The sequence below is a fragment of the Seriola lalandi genome, unplaced genomic scaffold (genome assembly GCF_002814215.2).
Source record: "Seriola lalandi dorsalis isolate HSWRI2012SDOR001 ecotype SW California unplaced genomic scaffold, Sedor1 jcf7180002054795, whole genome shotgun sequence".
NCBI classification, from domain to species: Eukaryota; Metazoa; Chordata; class Actinopteri; order Carangiformes; family Carangidae; genus Seriola; species Seriola lalandi.
In genome coordinates, this window is record NW_019525348.1 from 5,139,590 (window position 1) to 5,162,317 (window position 22,728).

The following is a 22,728-nucleotide window of genomic DNA, read 5'->3' on the forward strand; positions in this document are numbered from 1 at the left end:
GTGCTATTAGAGATGCCTGCTGCTGTAATGTGTTGTGACAGGGGCTGATTCTTGTGACTAACTGCTTTGGCAGAAGAGCTCCTCTGTCATGCTAATGAACAGATGAGGAGATGAGCCGGATTGACAGCGGATCGACGGGCCGTGCACATGAATTCTCACACACATACACACACAAACACACAAACAGAGGGTTAGACGGTATATACGAAGACACGAGCAGACCTTGCTGTCATGAATGTGTACACCACATGACAAAATGATGCAGACATCTCCACTCACAAATAACTAGTTACCGAGTGATTGTGACAGAGGTGACAACACATTGAAAAACAAAGTGAGATGAAAAAAAACCAAAAAAAAACCACTCATGTACATGCACAGATGCATGATCACACCACACACAAACACAGCGGGGTTGGCGTCACTCTGTTCCTTCATTGCGTCCCCTTGCATCAGAGAAATCCCTAGATATGCGGTGCACAACAAGCAACATGCTGTGGGCTAGCCTCTGTGTGTGTGTGTGTGTGTGTGTGTGTGTGTATGTGTGTGTGTGTGAGGGAGATATGGTTTGTGAGCTTTGGAAATTTGTGAAATGTACCAGTCAATGTAAACAGGCTACAAGCAAAGACATTGGCAAAACTTACTTGACGATTAAAAATTAAATATATACAATGATATCAAATTGCTGGATAGCACAAGAAGGCTTGGATAACATTATTAACAAGAACTCTTTAAAAACAAGTCCGATTTTAACAAGATATTAAAATAAAAACGAGAAAGATGAAGATAGAAATAGACAGATGGCAAGGCAGAGCGAGAGAGGTAGGCAAGGAACAGAAAAGATTAGGGCACTAATAGGAAGAAAATCCATGTTGGAGGGGATAGATGATGTGAGGTGATGTGGCGATAGCAGGGAGGACAAATGGGACGGAAGAAGATAGAGGAGCAATTCAACCTCCTCACCCTGCAGAATGTGGGGGGCTTGTAAGCAAAAGTAGTGCTGTGCAGAAGCAAATGTCTGTTTTATCCTTTTGATCTTTTTTCCTTCACTCCCTTTGTACCTCACTTCATCATTCTCTCAAAATATATTTCCCTCCCTGCCTCAACTCAGACACGCTCGCTCAAATCAGGCCAAAGGAGAAAAGGAGAAAGACGAGTTTTCCACCCAGACCTTTTGTTTCAGTGAACCAAATCTGGGTCTACGCTGCACGTTTGTTGCCCTATTTTGATCTTAAGTCATTATTCCTTAGATTTTCAAGAAAAAAGAAAAAAGAAAAAAAAATATTGAAAAAGTTATCGTGGCACTTTTTGTTTTTCCAAACCAAGGGAAAGAAAAAAAAGGAAAGGAAAGGAAAAAATCTAAACCCAGAGGAAGTCAAACTTCAGATGGAAATGTGCAGTTCAAGATACAAAGGGAAAAACATACCACACTGACTGCCAGGTAATCTCAGCGCAGTGCAGCACCAAAACATAGAAGTAATAACTAAAGCACAAGCATCTCACAGACTATCACTTGAGGCCAGGCCAGCTTCTCCATATCTGGCAATCTCAGCCGCTAACAGATTGTGAAACACTGAGAATTGAAGACTCTTCATCGCACAAAGGGGCTGGTAGCATCGCTGCTAAGTTATCTGCAACCTGCCCGTGTGTGTCTCTGCTCTACACTACAAATGTAAATCTTGTTATGTTTCAGGTCAAAATATCGGTTCTGTCCCCAGTGTGATGAGTCAGCATTTTGCGCATCAATCATTCATGAGGCTATGGTTCCTGTCTGATGTCAAAAGTTTTTCGCTGCTTTTCAGTGCAGCTACTGGAACGTGTCCTTGACCCAGGGACAGGACGGGGGACTGGGCTGGAGCGGAAATGAGGACATCCCTGAGCCTCGGGCCAGGACCAGTATGACTGGACTGGCAGGAATGGCCGTGATGGAGAGCGGTGATGAAGAGAGCATGACAAAATCCCCTTGGCATAGACAAATAAAACAGTCGGCTGTGAATGGGAGAGAAAGTGTGCTTGTGTGTGTGTGTGTGTGTGCACAAGCTGAAAGAGGGAGAGATGGATGGAAGGAGAGGCAGAGTGTCACCAACCAGACGCCCAGGGCCAGCACAGACTGATGGTGACACTGAGTGGCCAGAGTGTGCAACACTGTGACAATAATGATGAGAGACTCTTTCCTGATCTCTCACTGGCTTCGTCTTCTTCTTCTTCTTCTCTTCCTCTCTCCTCTGTCTGTCACCCCCTGCAGCAAGCTCACGCTTTGAGCCACACCCCGGACTCTGTGTTCTCCTCTGGCCGGGGTCAAACTGCAGCACGCAGCAAAGTCTCCAGATCCTACAAACCCCACTCCACAGAAAAAGACTCCAAAAAGTTTTTTTTTCCATTCTCATGAGCAAAATACAAAACATTGAAAAACTGAAGAAATTTTGAGGGGAAGCTTTTTGGGCTTTTGGGGCTTTTGACTGGCAGAAACAGAAGACGTGTGAGCAGGTTCCAGCACATTATCATTTATCTAACAAGCCTAAGTGTCACATAGCCGCGCTACCGGCTGTGTGAGGCTACACTGAAGCACAGCAGTGCTTTGAGCTAAATGCTAACATCAGCAATACGCTCACAATGACAATGCTAACATGCCGATGTTCATCAGGTAAAAGGAGAATGTCTAGTTTTACACGTATTTGGTCATTAACAAAAACAATGGATCATTTATTGATAGTAAGTGTTTACTGGTTATTACACCTCATCCTCATGAGTGTGTGAACTCAACTTCTTCAAATTTGGTGCAAACTTGGATTTAAGGATGAACCGATTAGAATTTGGTGGTCAAAGGTCAAAGGTCAAGGTCACTGTGACCTCACAAAACACTCATCATAACTCAAGAATTCATACATTAATTATGATACAATTTATTACAAATGTCTAAAAGGATACAGTGATGGAGTGATGGCATTTTATATCCAAATAGTCAAAGGTCAACATCTCTGTGACATCGTAATGTTCTGCAAAAACACCATGGCCATTATTCAGTGCTGTAACTCAGGAAGGGGAGATTGTGATCATATTTCCAGCAACCTGGTTGGTTGGCAGAGGAATACAACAGCAGGTGGTAATTCTGTTATTTGCTATTTGGTTTTCCTTGCACGTTAAATTCATGTGTGCAAAGAAATAAAATGGACTGACATGATCAAAAGTATAATCTGACGTTTTTCTGGTCCTTGTCCCATCACCCTGGATCTATGCCAGTGGGGGGGGGGGGGGGGGGGGGGGGGGGGGCATGGCCGTGGTTCCAGTGGACAGAAGGGCATTAACTCTCTGTCCCGGATCCTAATGGCCATGGCCCACTGAACCTCTCACAAACCAGAGGCCGCACAGAGCCACGACTCCTCCTCTGCTCTGACTCCCAACAGCATTGTTTTGTTTACACTGTACATTTTTATTTTTATGACCGGTGCACTTGTGTATGTTTTCAGTGTGGTCCTTGGTGTGTGTGTGTGTGTGTATGTGTGTGGCCCAGCTAGTTACTCAGTGCTCCCTCTTCCCCTCTTGCTCTCTCTCTCTCTCTATCTCTCTGTTCAGCTTCACCCAGCCGAAGCCATGGCAGCAGTGCTGGTTAAGAGGTTTGTGTATCCCATTAGGATGATGAAGAGGCCTTTCATCAGTACACTCCCTCTGGCCAGGCGCTGACAGGAGCTTTACCTCGACAAGCCTCTCAAACACACCGCTCGACGTGAGACAGCACCCAGCGAAGAGGTCCGCAGGCGGTACACATACTCACTGACAAACACACACAGCTGCTCACATACACACACATACACACACACACACACACACACACACACACACACACACACTTTCTTGCTAACTTTTCACTTTCAATCTGAGATCCATTTTTAACAGTAGCCAATAGAGTTCATTGTACGAGTGGAGACAAAAGAGGGCTGGAGAGGAAGAAAAGTCTTGACTAATTCTGACTCGCTACTCCGATCTATTTTTAATCACTGCCAAACGAGGACTAATAGTGTAACGGCCGCGCAGGGCTCTGTCCAGATGGGCAAAGTAATTTTTCAGGAGGGGGAGAGTGGGAGGAAGAAGACAGAACGTGAGGACGGAAGAGGAAAAAAGAGACAAGAATAGAGAGGGACAAGACAAAGATGGAGAGAGCGTACGAGAGAGAGGAAAAGAGGGAGTGAGAGAGACAGAGATTAATAAAGACGGAGCGAGAGACTGAGAAGCCACAGGAGCCAAGATGACCTGGATTCATAGGACCAGTATTGATTACTTAAGGATGAAAAAGCCGAGGAAAGAGCTCTGCTTTGAGAGCAGATAAAAAACTCGCACGCACAGACCTGAAAAGAAAGAAGTGGGTGAAAGTAACAAAAAAATGGTACGCATGAAGAATATAACTATTGAAGCTGCTTTGTCTGAAATCTGACAAGGTGGAAGCAAGTCAGCTGCTTAATCCACGGCTATGATGGATAACAGAGTGTGACAGGTAGGGACTGGAACTATTTGTGTGTACGCTGGATCCACACACAAACAGCATTAACAAGAGCACACTCGCAGCATATGATCTGATTAGAATCTATCCTGTGGGATTTATGGGTCTATGTATGGAATGTTTATAGATGATATATGGGGGGTTTAAAACCACACAAACACACACATTCTTACACACACACACACACACACACACACCACAGAGGCCCATCTCCCCTTTAGTAGTCTGGATTATTCTGCTTCACATAGATTAATTTTGTATAATCGCTTTGGGAATTCTAGGCTCAGAGCACTGACGCCACCCAAAGATCCCGCATCAAAGACTCACAATACAATAAAACGAAAACACAGGTAAGACATGAGCTCCAGCCAAACAGTAGCAAACGCTCTGTTCAGCTCCACATAACATTAATGTTAAATTTGTGGTATGTGGTGGACACTTAAATCCAAAAGAGCTTTACAGAACCAGCGCTTCTGCTCCTATCCCAAAACTGACAGAGACAATAGACAAACCACTTCCTGACAGTGAACAGCAGTGTACATAAATAGATTAAATTGATTATTTTTGGCCACTTTGGCTACTACTAACAAGTTGTAAACACAAGACTGACATACCACTATTATTACCTTTTAAGATGATATAGCAAACAGTTAGCAAACAGTTTTTTATTGATAATAATAATAATCCAAAAAAGAACTCTCCTTTTAGCTCTTCTTTGGTTTCCACCAACTCCTGAGGGAAAACTGATGGCTCTTAGCTGCTAAATGTTCCACTATGTTCGCTACCTAGTGGCTAACACCTTCCTGGGGTTTGGTGCTGAGCATGTAGCACACAGTGGGGACTTGATGAAAGCAGCTTACTCCTACAGCTGAAAACGACACCGGTGAGAGCATTGACACCGAGCCAGAGAATTGAAGTTGTGGGCCAGAAAACCAAAACACAAAGTTTAAAGATGTTAAAATGCTCTGTAGAGCTAAAGGAGACTGCACGAGTGACCCCTTTGACTTAACAAATAGTCATCTGATCCTCTATCAATACAAAAATATTGATTATAGGAGTGTTAAACAGATAAAGTGTTTTACAGGCTCAGTATAGAGTATGCAGGTGCTGTGACAGTACCAATTCTAAACTTTCTATTTTCTTTCGCCAGATGTCTCGGGATAGAAAATCCCTAATACTGATGGTCCATAGAGCAACAACAGTGCAGCTCTTGAATGGTCATACTGTGCTGGAAAGCTTAAGAATAGAACTGCTTGACCCTCATATGGCTGCGGTCAATCGGGTCATTTGTGAGGCACAATGGCACGCTGCAAACATAAAGGTGTTTATATCTTTCCCACAATTTACAATCTATTCAGCATGACTGACTTCACAACTTCTATTTTCCCCAACAACAAAGAACCAGCTTTTGCTGTGTGCAAGAGAGTGTTGAGGATGTGCGGCTGGAGAACATTCAGGTGAGCCATGTTTGTAGTTGAGATTACAGAACCCATGCGAGATATACAACGCTATTCTGTCAGTATTGTGAGTTACATCACATGCGCAATAATAACATTAGGCCTGTTTGAATAGTTAACACGCTAGTTACACACCAAAGAGCAAACAGCAAATGATTGATGTGAATGAAATGAGACGCTGTGTGCATGCAGCTTCTGTGTAAATATGCATTAAGTGAAATTTATGACAGACTATCAAGTCGGCAGCACACAGCAGCTAGTTCATAACATTCAGGATTCATATCACACTGGTGCCCTCATAACCTACAACACTGCAACACTGCAATTTATCCACGGAAAATCTGTAGGTCAGAGGTCACAGCCCTCTGATAATTCTACATCCCAGGCTTCATTGCTCAATATTATAGTACCGTCATGGTTCTGCTGCATAACAACTGATAAAAAAACAAAAATCAGGGCTTCATGCACATGCCTGTGCTTTGGCCTCACCTTTCTGTGACCCTTGACCTGTCATCTCTATCTGTGATAGGCTCCCCTTAGGTGGCCCCCGCTCTGAGCCACAGACAGCATGACTACTCTGCACACGTATAGTATGTGGGAAAACAACGCGTTACAATCTCAATTTAATTGCCTGACACAGGGGCTCCCTACTGTGTTTTCTCCCCATGAAAAATTATAGCATGGACAGCAAAACTACTTTAAAAGTACAAGCACATTACATTAATATACATTACACAGTCTGCAGTCATTTTAATGGCTGGTGAGACACTGAAAGCAATCAGTGGGGCAAATTAAAAAAAAAGAAGGAAAGAGGGATAGAAAGACACGGGGAAGCAACGTGGATGGGATGAAGTGAAGCTACCTGTGTACTTAAGGAGGGTGAAGATGAAAAAGAGAGAAAGTTAGCTGAGCAGAAGAGGCAATTTTGGACAGCGTGAGATTCATCATGCCGTCTTGTCTTAGACTCATCATGTTCTGAGGTGTTCCATATAACAAGGTGTGGAGATCAATAGTATCCATTTACTGAGGTGCAGCTCATCTAATCATCTGGTGCTCGGCTGCCAACAGAAGGAGCTGTGACACACACCTGGGCCTCTGAAGGAGAAAATACTAATGAAATATACACTGCAGTCCAGTCTTTCTGCTAGTCCCCAACAGCCAGCACAAACACAGCCCCCGCGCCCCTCCCCAGCCTCACTGCCTTCATCTCCTCCATCTCCACATATGAGCAATAAACCCGAGCTTCACCTCCTCTTCCTCCCGCCCTCTCTCTCTCCTGCTTACGCACATGCACGGGCTCTCATATGTTTGGCGGACGCTGCATATCGTGTGGTCCATTAGGAATCTGAGGGGTGTGAGGCGCACAGACCAAAATATCCACAGCACTCTGTTTCTCTCTCTCCAACTCATTGACTGAGTGCCTCTGGGCTAACCGCTCCTTGTCCCTGCTCCCCAATGCAATTCTATAATTCATCTTAATTGAGAAAAACAAGTAAGCAAAGGGGAGCAATGGAAAGACGAAAGTGCAGGTTGCGTATTTCTGGGCCTGAGGGAACTAGTGTATGTGTCTGTGAAAGGTGAATGTCGGTACTTACTGTTGCAGAAATGTATTTACCGTTTTTTTTTTTTTTTGGTGCAAAAGTTACTTAAATGGATTTTTGTCTAATGAAGCTGAAAAAATAATCATGGGAGAAGGAAGTATACATATACAAAGGAGTACTTTTATGCAATGATTCACTGTCATTTGGCTCAATTATTGCAGCAAAATCTTACTCTTGCACGGTTTTTACGAAGGTATTTTTGGCAAGAAAATAGAGACAAAAGTTTGGACCTTCAGTGCTAATGAAGGACAGGGAATGTATTTTTATTTTCTGCACTCACTGTGATTTTTGCGAATATACTGTAATTTATTCAAGGCTTCACTTGTTCAGATTCCGAGCTTAGACACAGATAAAAGGCAGATGGCAACTTTATCTTGAAAATGCAACATGACGTCTGAATATCAAATTGTTGAGCGACTTTTGGGAAGCTCAAATACAGATGGAGCTCCATCTTTAACTGCGCACATACAGACGTTTGCTTCAGGTAATTAAAAGAGGATTTAGGGGTTTGTTTTTTTTCTTGCTGTTTTTTTCTTGCTCTCGTTATGGTTATTTTAAGTTCAAAGCAAACTCCCAGTAACTGGTTGGTCAAGGCAAAAGTTGCATTTTAGTGTACTGTTAAACATTTATGAATAAGATTATCCCTGCTGCTTCACTGTAGATCGATGCAGGATAATTGAATCAAAGGGGGGATTTCTACATTTGGTTGCCTCTGTGCTCAGCATGTACTCCCACAGTTCTGTTTGAGAATACATGTTTTTTAGAAAATGCAGCAGTGTATCATTTGTGTTCGCTTTTATTTTTTTCATCCACTTTTTCTGGAGCCTACGCTATCTAGGGCAGTGGTCAGCAGTTTTAATCAATTTTCCAAACACAGGAGCACTACGGCAGTCAGGAAATCCCAGCAGGACAGTAGGGAATGGACATAGCAATAATAATAACACAAAATCTAATCTGAATTATGCTCTAAAGAGATTAGGTCAGAATAATCCCCAGAATAAACACAAATGGGGAGGAGGGGAGGCCGCTTGTGATCAAACGCTGCGTCGCTTTGTGCGTCTGTGGATGTTTTTATTCCTGATAGTGGAATTTGTGTGAAGTTGTGTTTGATTTTGAGTGTAAGAGTGGCGATGGTGTTTATTTTAGGAAATGAGAGTATGTCTGAGGCTCAAAGAGTTGCTATTATTAAAGCAGAATAAAATGCTTCCTATTCCTGCTCAAACAGAAAGAGTGATTCCCTCAGTCTGATGGATTCCTGAAGCCAAACGGAGTGAATTCATTTCCAAATGTGATCCACATATCTTAAAATAAATCCCCACCCAGTTAGACAAAAACCTATAAGCCATTATCCATTTTAGGTGCAGCTACATAGTTTTAAGTGTGTGAAACACTTATCTGCCACTAGTCTGCTTGAAAAAAGAAAGATGAGCGGGTCAGTAAAAGTGTGTGTCTGTGATTTCAGTTTGCCTGTTTTTACTAAGAACTCACATCTTAAAATTTTCTGAGTGCACTGCCAAACGCAAAATAAGCACCTCATCATCACTGATTTCAGTGTCGCTAGGAGAACTGGACAAGACATTAGCACATGTAGCAGAGTCACACTGATCATGTGTGCATCCATCCATCCATCCATCCATACCGCTTATCCTTATAGGGTCACAGGGGCACTGGAGCCAATCCCAGCTCACACTGGGTGAGGACGGGGGAACATCCTGGACAGGCCGCCAGTCCATCACAAGGCTGACATATAGAGATAAATAACTCATACTCACATTCACACCTATGGGCACTTTTACAGTCACTAATTAACCTAATGTGCATGTTTTTGGACAGTTGGAGGAAGCCGGAGTTCCCGGAGAGAACATTCAAACTCCACACAGAAAGGCCCCAGGCCCGGGAACCCAGAACCTTCTCGCTGTGAGGCGACAGTGCTACCCCCTGCACCACCATGCTGCCCTTATATGTATGAACTTAAAACAAAAAAAAACAAACAAAAAAAACATGCAGTCTAAGTCAAAAGTTAAAGAATAGTTTGACCTTTTGGAAGAGCTTCTGGATGTCTGACAACTTCACGGTGTCATCAGGAAGTCAGTGCATCTGGCCAAGAAATTCCAATTCCAGTATGTAACTTCCCATAAAACCACAACTTTTCACTATTGCATTTCTGTTTGTGTGTGGATTAAACAAGAAAGATATCATGTGTTAAGTAGTAACATTTAAACCCTTTTTTAATATTTGGACTAAACCATGCTAACTACTTCCCCCTGCTTCCAGTATTTTTGCTAAGCTTAGCTAACAAGGCTGCATATTAAGAGTAGCGACAGATATGAGAGGGGTATTGATCTCATCTAACTCTCCACAAAAAAAGAGCATGCCCTGTTCCTTAATTGTGAAAGACCTGAGGCTGTACTGCATATGTTTACAGCTCCAAACTGTGATTGCGGTTGATTTGCTCCGTTTACTGCAGGGTCTCTGCTGTGGTGCTGACTATCTGCTGAGGGTTCAGGGATCAGAGTGGACAGGGCCGGAGCAGACCTCGAGGTCACCGGCTGCCTTTCTGCTGAGCAGGCTATTGTCCAGCAGCTGCATGGCCACACCACTGCAGGTCTATTCAGAGTCTATTCAGCAGCTTCAGCTAAGTGCAATAGAAGACCCTGGTCTATTGTCTGACGCCAAGTCTGTTTGAGCTGCACCAGAGCACTCACTTCATCTCCCAGCGAGTTCAGAGAAACAGTTAAGTCTCCGTGAATGGGGGCGGATTTACACAAGTAAAAAAGACACGTTAAACACATTCAGTCCGACTCCATCTCTCGAACAGAGAGCTGCTTGACCTCGGCGACCTCTGCGGAATGTCAAACCACACTGTATGACCTCTGCTTGCTTCCCACTCAACACTCAAACGTACATTTTGATACAAACAGAAAAAAGGTGCTGAAGAAGGAGGGACAAAAAAATAAAATAAAATCTTTAATTGCATACAACACTCGGCCACTAGATTCATGATGAACAACAATCAGCGTCAACACAGACAGGCTTTTATATTTCTGCTCTATTTGCATTTCTCTTCTGTTGCGAGTACGAAATACAAAGCAATTAAAAATTCTATAATGCAAAAATGGGCAACAAGAGACCAGTGGCCCTGCTAGGAAGTTAGCTATTTCCAAAGTGTTGGGTAAGTGTATGATCATGTACACGAAATGGCCATATCACACTCAGTAAAAAAGCCATCTGGAGGCATCATCACATCTATGAGCTGAGTTAAGTCAGAGTGCAATGACTTTCTCATTTAAAGTGCCTCCAAAGAGCCTCATTATTACCTTCCTGGAATGCAAATGTGCTTTGGGCCAATTAAAGGATGAGCCAATACCAATGTAAGCCTGTAAAAATCCGTCCTTCCATAATCATTCAGCAATATGACTCATGGACAAGATCGGAACAGCGTCCAGTAAATGTGTCATGATTATGACTATGTACTTAAAATGAATGGAGGAGCTGTGTACATCATTCCCATGGTGCTGGAGCCGAGCCACGCATATGTTAGTGTCAGTGCTTCTAATGAAATAAATAGACTTGTGATAGTACTTATTAGGCGTCCATAAGTGGCAGGTAAAGACAAGGGCCCTGTGGTGGATCAAAGGCACTTAAATGTCTCTTTTTAGATCACCCCCTATCAAAAGGTATTTAGGAAGGGGGGGGGGGGGGGGGGGGCTCTTTTTTGTTTGTGGAGACAGACGCCCTCATCCAGGATGTCTCTGTGTAATTACACGCCACAGAAGACCTTCATTCCTCTCCTCCTCACGGAGAGAGATGAAAGACAAGAGAGACAGAGGCATGTAATCGCTCCTCTGACTGAAAGAGGGGGAGAGGAGGTGAAGGACACAGAGAAAGGAAGGACAAAAGGATGGTGAGTGGTGGTGGGGTTTTAATAAACCTCCTCTGTCTCTTGTTTACAGAGTCTCTCCTACCTCTACTGATATCTCTCTCTCTCTCTCTCTCACACACACACACACACACACACACACACACACACACACACACACACACACACACACACACATGCACACATATGCACACACACAGTCTCTATTTCATTATTCTCAGAGTTGCCTGTTCTTCGCCTCAGGACAGATGTGTAAATTGTTGTGCTAATGTAAGGCCCACTGCTGAGCGCTTTAGAGGGAAGGAGATTTACACACTCCTCGCCACTGTATAACTGTCACTCACAAACTCACGCTCACAACAGCATGAAGAGGGATGCCATGAGCGACAGCATCTCAGCACACACACACACTCATCAGACCGCGCACGCGCATATGAAGTCACGCACACACACACTGGTACTGACAGAGGCGTAGGTGGACATTGACATGCACACGAAAATGTTCTGTTTTTTTTGTTTGTTTTTGTGTGTGTGTGTGTGTGTGTGTGTTTTTTCCATTCATACTCTCCTGGCCTAAATCGAACACAAAGCCTCCCTTACCTCATCACAAAGGCTACAAGAGCTGCAGTGAAGTTACAATCTGTTGCTGTTTGACTGCAAAACTCCAATATTTTTCAGTTACTGGCGTTATTTACTCTCAAGAGCACTGGGGGCAAAACACCAGAAAGATATCCTTTTGTTTCTGAGGGTCTGTTGAGTTGGTAATCTTTGTGTTGTTGTTTTATCTGTGTGGTTTTTTTTTTGTTTTCTTTTTTAAAATTTAGAATTTGACGAGGAAGTTTTTTGCTTTTCTTTGTTTCTTGCCATGATACATTAAATATCTTTGATTTTGAATGAAACAAACAATTTAAAGAGCTCTGGGAAATATTAATGAGAATTTCTCACTATTATCTGACATTTAATAAACTATAATAATAATAATCAGCATCATAATTGATAATGAAAACAATCATTAGTTACTATATTCTTACTGTTTTCAAAGATTTTGTTTTCATAGTCCCGGTCACATCCCTGCTAAGCCGCCATGACCCTGGGTGATTGATAGGGATGGGATTTTATTGATCCCAATGCCATTATCAATTCTGCTTATCAGTGTGAGTCTTTATTGATTCCCTTAATGATTCCTGATCAATTTTCTGTGTGGGAAAAAAGTAGGCCTGTGCGCAGGTTTTCAGCATCAGTGCAACTGTTTTATCATCTCTGAATCTGAACACAGTGTAAACAGTATGACTCAGGTGCTCCACTGTTTCACTGCTGTTTTCATTTAGGTTTTCTTAGTTAAATTCTGCAAACCCTGCCAGCATGGAGCTACTGTTATTATAACGTAGGATATTTACCCTCAGTTATTCAGGCTATAGCTGGCGGCTGCACACAGAGAAGCCTCTACTCCTCACTGAGTTACTGCAGCGCACACAGCTCAGACAGGTGTGTGGCTAAAAATGATGTGAAATAAGGCGTTCTAATGGAAGATTTACCTCAGCTGAAACTGAGTGAGTTAATCTGCTTGGGTAGAGCCTGTGTATGGGAAATGCTGTGGACGTGCGGCTTGGGAAGCGGTGCATAGCGTTTCAAATACACGGCACTCCTGGAGTTTGAGCCCATGTTGCGTAGAAAGATGTTTCAGCATGTTGCTGGCTCACTTGAAATGATCTTTTTTTTTTTTTTACTCCTTCGGGAAATGAAGCCATGCTTTGGACCGTCTCTTCATCTTCACCGTGATTACTCCTTGTTGCAAGTCTCCAGCAGCAGAAAAACATGCCAATGATAAGCTGGGAGATTCCGATACGATTCCTGGTTCTGGACTGTAACCCGTTCTCCTTTCCCATCCCTAGTGACAAACTACTCCTCTGTCTGTCTGATGGCACCAAGGCCCTTCGGGAGGGGGGCTCCAAACAACCCATCTGCCCAGGAATCTGCCAGTCCGTCTGTCGGCCTGTCTGGCTCTCCACAGGTATGTCTGTCTGTCCCTACGTGATCCATGTTTCCTTTATTAAGCCGTGGAAGAGGAGGGCAGGAGCTGGCTGCAGCGTGAAGGTTGAAGCTATAGACAGAGAGACACCGCTCAGTGTTTAATGACCCACTATAACTATACCTATTCATCTCCCCTGGCAGAGCAGTGAAATGTCATGGAAATGGTCCTCTGCTGAAGATATTGCATCACGCTAAATCATAAGTCTTCAGACGTCTCCTTGCTGGAAACTAGATTACATGAAACATGTTTCTCCTGTTTCCTTTGATGCACAAAAAAAAACTCTTTGACACAAAATGTCACAAAGAATGTTTCAATACAAATGACGTTAATCTAGAAGCAGTTTAACATAATGACACCAGAGAGCGCAACAACCAAAAAGTGGCGGCCGCTGCATCGGCTCCATGTAAACCAATCACGCACAAATTTTCAGCTCTCATCCATTCCCGATCGATAAACATCTATGTGGCTTTCCTTTGCCCGTGCAAGGTGCTTTCTCTAGCTGCTGTACCTACACACACACACACACACACACACAAACACACACACACACACAGAAACACACACAGCATGGCTTGTTGCTGAGAGGATTGGAGACAAGTGAAGCTGTGCAACAGCAGCGGCAGAGTCAGAGCAGAGACTCCCAGAGTTAATGAACCCTCACCAGTCAGCATGGCTGTCCATCTGCTTTCATAATCCCTATAAACAGCAGGCCACGGGTGCTGCCCAGCCAGCCAGCCAGCCAGCCACACACACACACACACACACACACACACACACACACACACACACAGTGTATCGTCATCCTAAATATCCTACGTGAAGAATGAGGACTGTGTACATGTGCTTTATGTGTGTCTATCTGTATGTGTGTGTGCAGGATCGGGCGTTGTAAGGGGTGTGTGTGTGTGTGTGTGTGTGTGTGTGGGGGGGGGGGGGGGGGGTGCTGATGTGTCCATTATAATGGCTGTGTGCCTTAGCTCAGCTCACCAGCTAATCTAAGCGGAATGGCGGGGAGAGGTAAGTGTGAGGTCGGCTGTTGAGCCCATCTGGTCAGCAGCAGGTAAGAGGCTTGAAACACACACCCGCTGACACACTTCATGCATGTGTGAGCTCATACACTTAAATCTAACCTTAATTACATGCAGGTACATCTGCCACATTAGAGCAGACGTCGTCCCATCACTCCTTCGCACATGGCGCTCATTTAAAACGATTCCTAACTCTTCCGCAACTGATATCTGGCGGCATTCCGCAGCGCACACCGCGTACACCTGGCGTGGTGAATGCACCGGGAGGAGACAAACCAGGTCTCCTCCTGTGCAATCAGAACGGCTGCCAGAGCGCGAGAGATGGGGTGTGTACGAGAGCTGTGTGCTGATTGAGGCTGGGAGTGTGACCCCACTCTGACCCATGCAGAAAAGGGAGTAAAAGCGAAGCAATACGGCTGACTTCGCATCAGCGTGCACCCAGCGCACATAAACACCCATGCCAAACACACAAACGGCGCCAAGAGGAGCCTGTCAGTCCTTGATTAAGACCTGCATCTAAAGGCGAGAACAGAATCTTTACTGTGCGCTCGGAGGCTCCCAGTCAAAGCCTCTGGAGGAGAAATAAGAATTAAGTCCTGGAGCTGGAGACGGGTGGAGGAATTAAAGGGTGGACGAGGGCAGATCTCATTCTTACACTCTTCTCTTTGCTGTGGTTGTGATCCAAGAGTGTCTGAGCAGAAACAGGGATTATATCCCCTACTTCGCGTGTTTGTATGTGTCTGCATATGTTTTGGGGATGAAGCTAGATACGGCACAGCAGACCTTTTCCTTAAGCACAATCTTTAAAGCTCAAACTGACAAGAGGAGAAAGAAGAGAAAGAAAAGGAAATGAGAGACAAGGAAAGGAGAAAGGAGTCGAGGAAAGGAAAGACAAGGAACAGAAAGGAGGGGTCTGGGTGTGCCCTTGTTAACCTCTGATTAAGTGGCCAATCACTCTCCATTACAGACAGCGGCAATGAGCTTGAGAGACAAACATGGTGATTTAACTCTACGACAGTCACTACATTAAATAACACAGCATCACACTGCTGACATGCAGCCAATCACATAAGCCCCACTCCCTGCATCCGACACACGCTCACAAACACACTCATTAAGCATCATTCGCCTTGATTTAAAACACAAGGGGGGGGCACTGTAAGTTGTTTGAAAGTCCTGCTGTTGCCTAGCTGCACGCCATGCAGACAGAAGGACGCAGGATCATTTCCGTCGCCTCCCTCAGCCGGCGATATGTGCACATACGCTTGATACGCCCGCTTCTCCAGGGAGGTCTGTGTGTCATTCCCCCACTTTAGACACACCAGCTGCTCAGTGTGTGCTCTGCGGTGTTAAGAGCCCCTTCCCACCTCGCACCAGCCCCCAGTGGCACCCACATCCACTTACACGAAGGCATGACAAAGCTCCCCTCGCTCCCCTCCTTTACCTACCCACGACAACCCAAACACCCCGCACCCCCACCCCCTACATTCGTAAGTACCCCGAGGGCAGATGGGACCCTAATAAGCGTTACGCTCAGAGAAATGGGATTCTTCACACTGCCTTCTAAAGAGCAATTTCCAAACTCCACAAGAGAGCTGGCTGGAAAAAAAAAAAAAAAAAAGACGGAGTGAGTGAGATATGGATGACAGAGGTTGGTATATGTGAGACTATAAAGCTATAAATACGGCTGATGAGACTATCAGGAGATTGAAGGAAGAGGAAAGGGGAAATGACGACAAGTGAGGGCAATTTATTAACGTGCATGTGGGGGAATGTGGCGTCGTATGCCAAATTCATAAAGAGGGAGTCCGAAGAAAACTAACTGCCATTGCCTTTTTCTTATGCAGCACGTTTCCCCTGATGAGAGAAAGTGCATTATTAACACCCTTTAAGCGTAATTTTCCTCCAGTTAGTCAAACCCACATGACACACTCAGATACAAACAGACACAAACACAAGCATTAACAGATTGGCTGTGGTCTAAGCTCTGAGTGGACTTGACTCAACTGCCTTTTGAAGACAAAAAAGCCTCTGCTAAGAAGATGAGGGAAATCTACATGCCCTGAAAACCCTTTTTTTTTTTCTTTTTTTAGATGAGGACACACGCAGAGTGCTGGACCACAGCACAGCCAATCAAATGCTGACACTGCCTATGATCTATGGTCCTCAGCGCAACCACTTTTACCAAGTGTGTGTCTAGGCTGTATGTGTGTGTGTGTCTGTGTGTGTGTGCTTGTGTATCTTAGGGTGAAGGGGGTTTATTCGGGATCTGACGCGACCCCCCGTAGTGAATCCTGATCCTATTGGTCACGATGCTCAGAGTGCTGCTGAGATCTTAAATGAAAATTCCTGCACTCACTCACTCACTCCTCCCGAGTGACCCAGCAGGTCTCCCACCATTATACACGTAAATGCTACCTCTTCATCGGAGGATGTGGCTCCATTTTGCATATGTGTGTGTGTGTGTGGGTGTGTGTGTGTGTGTGTTTGTGGGTGGGTGTGTGTGTGTGTGTGTGTGTGTGTGTGTGTGTGTGTGTGTGTGTGTGTTCTGCTGCTGACCCCCTTTACCCCACACAAAGGGGCAGAAAAAGCTCTCTGGAGTCTCCTATTCATCTAAAGCACAATGGAACCCCACAGAGGTTTTCTTCCTGTTTCCCTGTCTGCCCCACCCATCTCCCCCCACGGGGCAGGATGGAGGGGCAGGGGGTACTACCCTGTCCTGCCGGCCCAGCAGCAACTTCAGCTCCCATCTGCCACCGAAACTCTCCCTCCTCCACCCTTTGCATCCATCCATCCATCCCCCTCTCTCGCTCCACTCTCACTCAACTTTTTTCTTTTCTTTACTCCACTCATTGGCCATTTCAAGACCCACGCCAAAATATCTTATGTTTTATTTAGAAGCAAATTCAAACGTCATTGAAAGAATAAAATGCATTTCATGATTGCCATTAATAAAAAGACTCGTCCGACCTTGGGATAAACAGCCCGATCAAAAACATTTTTTAAATTCCAAACATCAATTGCTTTAAATGTTTGGAATAAATTGAAACATTCCCGTATTTCATCATTTGTTTCAATGAACGTGCGCAGGTAGGAGAGAGACCATCTGGTGTGAGATAAACAAGACATTTTTAACCAGAATCCAAGAAGGCATTACATGAGATATTTAAATAGCTTCACTTGATGATAATTATGTACAGGATTCCTGCGAGCTTTTTGAATCACACACAGTTTTAATTACTTGGCATGCTCTATAATATTGATTATATCATTATCACCCCACATTCTAAATAACGTGGGAGCATATTTTCTTTGCAGGGCAAAATAATGACCTGTGCTTAAAACTATATTCATCTCAGGTCTGCCAATCTCTGCTTGAAACTTTCCTCTGCTACTAATTCCGTTTTCCATTCTTTATAGTCAGCGCCCTCCTCCATTTACCTCGCTGTTTTGCCCTCCTACAGAGCCCTTGCTGTTTGCTGCAGATTTATGGTCCAATCTAACATGCACAGTATTGGTAAAGCATTAAACATGTCTACTCTTAATACTGTGAGCTCTCTCCATCGATAAGAGCCTTAATAAAAACATCCCCCTGGTGGATTTGTGTCTCTTCTTCACTTTCCACCCTCCACCTCCCTCCTCGACAATATCCTCCTCTCTTAACCACTGTTTCTTCTGCGGCTTTGCCGGCTTTAACCTGGTGCTGCTGCACATCACCTGCCTTCCTCTAACTCTTTTCCACCTATTTCTCTCCCCCTCTCCACATGCGCCGCCTCATTCTGTGGCCTGTGCCAGAGGTTTAATGACGCTTGAATGCCACTGCTATGGAGTTTTCTTCTCCACTCTTTTCTCATAAAGGATATTTAAAAGCCATGCCCTGAGATCAATCTATCTCAATGTGTCTCTCACGGATTCATTTCTCTTCCATCTCCTCTTTCTGTTTTTTCCTCCTCAGTTTCAGATGGATAGCGTTACCCCGCGTAACCCCTCTCCTTGTTTGGTTCACACACATCCTCAGCCACAGCCCCCCGACTGCAATTGGCACACTTGCTCGAACTGCCACTCTTTTATCTAGTCTATAAATGCCTATTGGTATCCTAAAATCCTTCACTACCCCCTGTAGCCACCCGGGTCAGTTACGCCAATAAGAGCTGAGCAGCTGCTCCCCTCCCACCTCTTTCTCCTTGAGAATTTGAGCATCATAAGCACATTTTAAATATTAACAAAGACCACTTTGCACATATGAATAATACAGCAGAGAGGGCCGTGGCTGGCCAGCGATCCCATCCCCTGCCGCCTGACGGCCATAAAACTAATGCACTGCTCCAGGACAGAATGTGGCCTGCTCGGGTCTGCCAGCAGGACTTGCCTGAAGAACTAGTCTGGCCTCTGGCCTGGCCCAAAGAGAGCTGTCTGTCTGTTTATTTATCATGGTGCCCAACCACCTGTCTAAATCTTTGCAGATGCAACAGCCTGGCAGCACTTTTGTTATGACTACATGTTTCAGAGACACTTTAATCTAATCTGACATCTCAATCTGTTGAGTGTCTTTGAAGCCAAATCTACTTTGGTGTTTGTTTGAGGTTCGCTTTGTTGCTACATTCCTTTCTTTCCGTGCATTGAAAAAGAAATTCATATCTAAGCTGTGGCAAAATTGCAGAATTGTGGCCAAACTGTGTCGCGAGGGTGACAAATATTTCAGCAGCCTTTTACTTGCACACATATAATATTAAAGAACGCGAGTCTTCTTGCATCCACCGCACTGTCATTCAGGAGCAAGAGGATTCCCACACTTAACACAAACGAGACAGCACATCCTAAAAGAGTGTCACTATTCATCCCGTCCTCTCTGGGAGTGTCTGACATGCTACGCTCCCTAACTCTGAACACTCGACTGCCCTTTCGCTACCCTCACCCTCGCTCTCCTCCCGTCTTTGACCTCCTCGGTCTGGACACCAGTCCCGGGCCCCTCCCCACCCTTCAAAAGATTTACTGGGCACCTGGTCGTCTCCATTTAATCCTGATGTGTCACAAACAGCGCGCAAACACACTTGCCGTATGTCGGTTTTCTAAATCTGATGTCATTAATAATGACACATGCTGAGAGAGACAGTGGACAGCAGGGTGGTTACTCCAGACAAGTGTTCCTGGCAGTCCTGGTAATTAATGTGTATGTCAACACAGAAAGAGGAGCTCCACAGCAGAAACGTGAGCTCAGCACATCCAGAATACGGGCAGGGCCAGGAGGGCTGAGGTGTGTGTGTGTGTGTGTGTGTGTGTGTGTGTGTGGAGGGGAGGGGGGGGCATACACACAACAGGAGAGAAGATAAATGCAATCTGTCTGTCCCATCATGTATTCTCTAAATATATCTTCTCTCCCAGACAGAAACTTTACTGGGGCACACTGAGCTATTGTCCCCTAGTGCCCCCACCCCTCTCTTCCTCCCAGCCCTGCAATCCACCACTGTTTATATCAACGTTTCTCATTTCTCATGCAAGGATTTCACAACGGTCCACAATTTTAATAAACGTAAGCTGCTTTTCTGCTCTGACTGTTCGGAGAATAATACATGCACAGGACCTTGGGAGGTACAGCGGGGATTCTTATTGGCATTCAAAGAAGTTGCAACAGACCTGGACAGACAGTCAGTGTGTCCCTCAGAAGATTACAGCTGTCATTAAGTTAAAAAAAAACAAACCAAAAAAAACTGACTTCTTCAGCAGACGGTCAGATTTATTTATTGGAGTGGTCTGTTAGCAAAGCTTGTGTAGATTCTGCACTCATTGTTGTCCACATTGTTCTTTTTTTCCCCACTGTAAACCGAGCTTAATCCACAATCCACTAAACCCTCAGATTTCTGCCTTGTATTTCAATCTGATCTGGAAAAAGGGGAGGGGAGGAAAAACGTCCAGGCTACCAACAGGCCACACTGAGGGGCAACCATTAATCGAACACTGGAGACGGACAGAGTCACCTTGGTGGTCAGGTCTTGTCCCATCAGCTCAGTGACAGTGACCTGCCCTGTGTGCCAAGTGATTTCATCTCTCTGAGAGCTGGCCTGCACTCTTTGATGGCATTAACACAGGGCAATCCACTGATCAAAGCCTGCTCTGTTCACACTGCAATACTACACCGAAGAAAATAATGATTCAAAAAGTATTAATGGTTCATGCTCAGCTGAGTGACTTCAGTGTCTCAAAAACAACTTCTACACCCCAGCTTAAAACAAGTGTCACTATATTTAGATGCTGTATCTTGCAATGAGAAAAAAAAAAAGAGACGACTCTCTCTCTTTCTCTTCCCCCGGAGCACTTGAAGTGCTCCGTCTTACTTTTCACAGGGCTTTGCTGCTTCTTTTTGCTGCTTCTTTTAGGAGAGGCCAAGAAGGCATGGAGCAAAACTTTAATTACTCCCTGCTCACCGGGGGAGTTTGATTTTTCCGCTCCAAGTAGAAAAGAGTGCTCTGAGCTCGGGTCTAAAGCTGAAGACTTTGCTGAGGGTAAAAAAAAAAAAAAATGCTGGTCAGCACGCCACCCCAGACCCCAGACCCCTGCACTGTTACAAGTAAGCTGTGATCCAAGACAGTTTTTTTTTATTCACATGGAACCAAAGGTTGTGGTCTGGAGGTGAGTCCGAGGTACTTTTAGTAAAAGTAGATAGTCTGAACATTTTTTTTTGCTATTAAACTTTATCTGGTCTAATTAATAAAAAATCTAACTGTGTGTGTGTTTTGTGCCACATGTGAGTGTGTGTTTTGGGAATACTGTGCCATATCACATGTGCACAGTACTTGACAATGATTAGAGTCCGAACAGATGTTTAATATCAGGACTTACCAGTGCCAGACACGACATATCCCCCAAACAGGAGGAGAAGAACCAGAGGACCGAGACCTTGGTCACGCTGCGTCCGAACAGAGAGCATCTTTTCCGGCTACGCCGTTGCGAAACCTCGTCGTCCACACAGGGGTAACCTGCGGTGCTCTTGACACACCAAGTGGCTCTTGTACCAGCAAAGTCTTTTAGACGGTGATAGATTTCTCAGGAAATACTAACAAGTCCAGTAACTGATGTTAGGTGCCGTTGTGTTGGTAAATAGTTCACTCTTGACGCAAACAGGCTGCAAAGCTCAAAACACATCCATCACCCAGCAGCGTGTGGATGTCTGAGGAAGATTGAAAGGGTGTAATTTCCGTCCGGAATCAAAGTTTGAGGAGCTCCGTAGATATCACACCCTGTGGACGTAAAGAAACAATTGATCGGGTCTATTCCTGGTGGATTTCATTTCCAGGTCTACTTGTACCCGGAGCCATCAGAGCAGCGGTGCCACAAAAGTCACCAGAAAGTTTGACGCATCGCTGCTGTGTATGGAGAGACGTGGATCAGACGAGAGAGAGAGAGAGAGAGAGAGAGAGAGAGTCCGATTTCCCAGCAAACAGAAACTTGGTTTGCGACCATACAAAATAAGGACCACGGGACGATGCTGTCAGATAGTCGCACACTGGACTCCCCCCCCCCTCCTGGGCGTCTTGTCTTGTCCCTGTCCGCAAGGTGTAAACAAGAACACGGGGATCAACGCGGAGCTCAACGCCAGCCTCCGGACTACCAGTCCCCGCCTGGCCAATCATACACCATCCTCCTCCTCCTCCTCTCAGAGTGAAGGCTGAACAAGTGAAGGTAAACTAGTAGCAAGCGAGGAGGAAATAGATGGGAGGGGAGAGACAGAAAACCCGGACCCTAGAGCGAACAGCACCGCTCTGGATTCAGCAGGAACAACCAAGCTTCAGCTGCAGACAAATGAGGTTGAGTTCATGAGTTTATTTTATGAGAATCTATCTATCTATCTATCTATCTATCTATCTATCTATCTATCTATCTATCTATCTATCTATCTATCTATCTATCTATCTATCTATCTATCTATCTATCTATCTATCTATCTTCAAATGCAATGACTGACAATTCCCCTTCTTTTGCTGTAAATATGAACAGTCTGTGGATAGCAGTCTTGACTCTATAAAAGGAGTCCAGTGGCACCAATCCTGGTTTATGAGAGCATATTATTTCCTGTCAATCCATCCTTCCTGCATCCCTGGATCACATTTTCCTCCGGGTGGCCACAAGAGAGCACCCTTTCATAAACGAGCCTTGTCTCCAATGTATGAGGACGAGAGCTGACTGGATTTTCTGCCTCTACTCTTCATTATTGAACTTGTTTCCCCTGTGTGACTGGAC

At 44.8% G+C, this 22,728-nt stretch overlaps 1 protein-coding gene across 3 annotated transcripts in view; it reads right to left on the reverse strand.

Moving 5' to 3' along the window:
- unc5b (unc-5 netrin receptor B) overlaps positions 1–22,118 on the reverse strand; it is a 50,512-nt gene extending 28,394 nt beyond the window's left edge. For all 3 annotated transcript variants that reach the window (XM_023425892.2, XM_023425891.2, XM_023425890.2), the window contains exon 1: positions 21,331–22,118. In XM_023425892.2, the coding sequence (XP_023281660.1) occupies positions 21,331–21,418 (88 nt within the window). In that variant the 5' untranslated portion in view covers positions 21,419–22,118. The remainder of the gene's footprint in view (positions 1–21,330) is intronic.
- Between the last annotated feature and the right edge of the window lie 610 nt (positions 22,119–22,728).